Here is a 4010-nt window from a genome sequence, read left to right on the forward strand (position 1 = left end):
ATAGTAACCCGACTGATTAATAAGTTTTACAGGTTGTGGCATATTCTGAAAAATATATCAGAAAGGAATAAAAAGGAAAAAAAAATCAAAGGAAAGTAGGGAAAAGAAGTGAATAACAATAAAGAGACACCCACAGGCACATATATATATCTATATATCTATATATCTATATTATTGATATATCACAAGGAAAAAGGAACAAAAGGAGAGAAGGAAGGGGGGATTAATACAGTCACTTCCCTACAACCTCGCCCAGTACTTACGACAACAACCACAACAAATATATATATATATACAACAAAGGAACGAAGGAGCGAAGCAGCGGCGATAACCGACAAGGCAAATGGCGCAGGTTGCAGATGAATGTAAAGCCTTGTCCTCAGAGTTGTTTCTCAGCAAGTACCGCATAATGAAGGGCATCGGGAAGGGTAGCTTTGGTGAAGCGGTGCTCGTACGGTCAAAGGAGGATGGCAAACGGTACGTCGCAAAGGCAATTGAATCAGCCGCCATGTCTGCGAAGGAGAAACGTGATGTACAAAATGAAATACGTATTTTAGCGGCAGCCAATCATCCCAATATCATCCGCTACCACGAGCACTTCGAAGATGGCACACTGATATTTATTGTTATGGAGTATGCCGATGGTGGGGACCTCAACACACGTATCAAGGATGCGAAGAAGAATGATCCCGTTGTCCCCTTTGAACCAAAGCTGGCCATGTTTTGGTTCCTGCAGATTTGCATGGCACTCAAGTACCTTCATGATAACCACATCTTGCATAGGGTTTTGAAGACAGCGAACATTTTCCTTACAGCGAAGAACGTCGTGAAGTTGGGTGACTTCGGTATTTCCACCGTCGTGCAGAATACATTGGCCTGTGCCAAGACCGTGTGTGGCACTCCCTATTACTTCTCCCCGGAGCTCTGCCAGAACAAACCATACAACAATAAGAGTGACGTATGGGCCCTCGGTGTCATTCTTTATGAGCTTTTGACGCTCCAACGGCCTTTTCTCGCCCGCTCACTGAAGGAGCTCTTGAAGAAGATCCTCGTTGGGCAATATGAGCCCATTCCATCCACTGTGCCAGCGGAAATTCGCGGCCTTTGCGGAGCGCTCTTGCAAGTCAACCCTGTTCAGCGTCCCAGCATAAATCGCATTTTAGAGTCGCCGTTTGTGCAGGAGTCTCTTAAAGGATTTAGTGCGGACCTTGAGAAGCAGGCGGAAAAGGAACGGGCGGAGTATGAGGCACGGAACCCCAAGATAACAAAACCTGTTAAGCCTGTGAGTACTCCGGAGAAGCCAAAAGAGTACCCCAAAGAGCCACAATTGAGCCAAAAGGAGCAAATGGCAAAGTTACGGGGGATGAATCGGGAGAGCATAAAGGCCATGTTGGCGGAACAGGCAGCTGCCGGTCCACCGCAGGAACAACAGCAACAATCGCCTTCCAAGAGCGAGCAGGATGACGGGCACCATGAGGTTGACGATGACGGGGAGTACATTGAGCAAAAGAAGCTAATTGTAGAGCAAAGCAAAAATATTGTGGGCAAGACAAATCTCGGTGGCCATCCCGAGGAGTTTGGTGATGGTCCTTCTGATAGCTCACCACAGGAAGACATGATTATACTGTCAAGTGGAAAGTCTGTGCCAGCATCTCAGGTGCGGGCCATTCTCGAGAAGGAGATTGGGGTGAAACTTCTTAACGAGGCTGCGGAGCTAGTGAATCAGCTTATGCTCAATAATGAAATTTCCAACGTGGATATTCAGAAGCAACTAAACGAATTGCTGGGTGCCCAACACGCTCACCATTCCAATGCTATCACTAAGTTGTGCGTGTACGAGGGGAAGAAGATGTAGTATTTCCACCCCTCCGTGATCCCCCCCTTTTTTTTTAAATTGTTAACTCCGTCTCATTTTTTTATTTCTTTCTTTTTTTCCCCATATCTTTTCCTCACCGACAATCCACATACTTTTTTATTTGACTTCCATTTTTTTCTTCTTCCTATTTTTGCCTTCCGTTCTTTTCTGTTGAAAAGCAATGTTTTGTTTTTTCTTGGTTACTTTTTGTGTAGGTTCGGGGAAGGGAGGTGTTGGTTGAGAGGAGGGAAGAGGGAGGAAGGAGGAGGAAGGGAGAAAAGAAGCTTTTGTTGTTGCTGCGAGCACACTTGTAAAAAGTACGTGCGCACCTATCGATGTGACTGTCCACGTCGTACACATTTAAAATCGAGCAAGAAGAAGAAGATGGAAAAACATTATTTATTTTCGTTCATTTCGCTTTTCCTCCCCAGCGGTTCTCTTTGCTACTTTCGTTCCTCTCCTCATCCTCTTTCCTCTTTTTTTTTTAAATTTGTGCCTTCCCCCCCTTTTTTTTCCTTCTCGTACAGAAGCACTTGCAGATGCACACATGCAAAAGCACGGATACCAAACATAAACACGTATTTATATTTGTAATATATGCGGTCAGGTGTATCGCTCCGTATTTCCTTTACTATTCGTGTAGTCTCTTGTTTGTACAACGTTTTGTTTTCTTCTTTTTGTTGTTTAACGAAAAATCATTCCCATCTTCGTTTTAGAATTTGTAGTCTTTTTCTTTTTTTATTAAAAAATTTCCCTCCTTTTTCCATTTGACTTCCTTGTTTTTCAGTTTTTTTTTTTTCGTTATGGGTGCTCCACATAATAATATGTCGCTCAGCATGATCGCTGTTGTGCGCATTTTTCTCTTCCTCCTTTTTTTTTTCTACTTCTCTCCGCAGGCGCCTCCGAGGGAGCGCACATCATTTTACACGTCGCCAAGGCGGCATTGTTTGCATCGAGGCGAGTTGATATTTTTGAAGTGCCACGAGATAAAAGGGAGCCCGGTGTCATGCACTGACGCTGGAATATGTGTAGAAGGACAGGAATGAGAGGGGGCTGCAGTTCGTGCTGAGCGCTCTGTGGAAATGTATTTGCAAATGTGCTTGCGAATACATATATATATATATATATATATGTATATGTATATGTATTTTGAAAAGAAATATAAATAAATATTTACGTGTGTGCGCGTGAGCGAGTTTGTATGAAGGAAATGCGGAAAAGGGGGGAAGGTAAAATGGGCGGCTTACAAACTCGAGTGGGGGTGGGTATTGCTATGTGTTGGTGCTATTGTGCGCACCGTTTGCATTCATTTGGTTATTTATGTCTGTGCCTGTGTACGTGTGTGTGTGTGTGTCTGCCAAAAACCGGTGCCATCACCACCACATGTTCTTTTTCTTGTGAAGACCTTTGGCTGTCTCCTCTTTGTACATCCCCGCTGCTCTTTTCTACCTCCTTTTGGGAAGGATAAATTTACGCTCAAAATAGGATTCTATCCCTCTTCTGAATAAGGAGGAATTTTCTCATTTTTTCTTTTTCAGGTTGCTTTTGCATAGAGTGTACTCAGGGCATATGCGTGAGCGGCCGCGTATAACCGTACGCCTTTGTGCCAAGAAGGATTCCTTTACGCCCACCTCGTCTCACCGGTTTGGAGACCACTCAGCGATGTCTCGCCATGGCGTATCAACAGGTACGGTCGTCTTGCGTAACGGTGAGGAGGTTGATCACCAGAAAAACATGTCGAATATCGCTCGTGTAAGCGGCAGTTTGGCGTGGTGTATGACGCGTCTCGGCGGTTTGGCTAAAGGTGTCATGCGAGCCGTTTTGGGAGTGACCACCGTGGGCGGGGCTGACGCCAGCCGGTGTGGTCCAACGCCAGACTCAGTAGCTTCCTCACATGCGCCACCATCCCAGACAAACTCGCCGGTACCACCCATAACTAATAATGTAACCACGGCAGCGAACACCATGCATATGCAGTCGCATCGCTCAGGAGTAGCGGCAGTTGCGCGAGCGGAGTGCAATCCCGTTGTTGTGAGGCCCGGTGAATTTGCTGGTAATGCCCATCAGCGTGGGTCCCAGATGATAGAACCGGAGACTGGGCCTTACACGCACCATTATCAATACAACTTCTACTACGCCGCTCCATCAAATAATC

The 4010-nt window shown here is 45.5% G+C and overlaps 1 protein-coding gene across 1 annotated transcript; it reads left to right on the forward strand.

Moving 5' to 3' along the window:
- Positions 1-343: 343 nt before the first annotated feature.
- On the forward strand, positions 344-1855 carry TEOVI_000143400 (serine/threonine-protein kinase, putative; the record flags this gene model as incomplete). The annotated part of the gene is made up of 1 exon (XM_067224659.1): positions 344-1855. One exon carries the CDS (start codon positions 344-346, stop codon positions 1853-1855), a length of 1512 nt encoding a protein of 503 aa, XP_067080760.1.
- Positions 1856-4010: the final 2155 nt, after the last annotated feature.

This window comes from Trypanosoma equiperdum, assembly GCF_001457755.1.
Source record: "Trypanosoma equiperdum strain OVI genome assembly, contig: ctg_362, whole genome shotgun sequence".
NCBI lineage: Eukaryota > Euglenozoa > Kinetoplastea > Trypanosomatida > Trypanosomatidae > Trypanosoma > Trypanosoma equiperdum.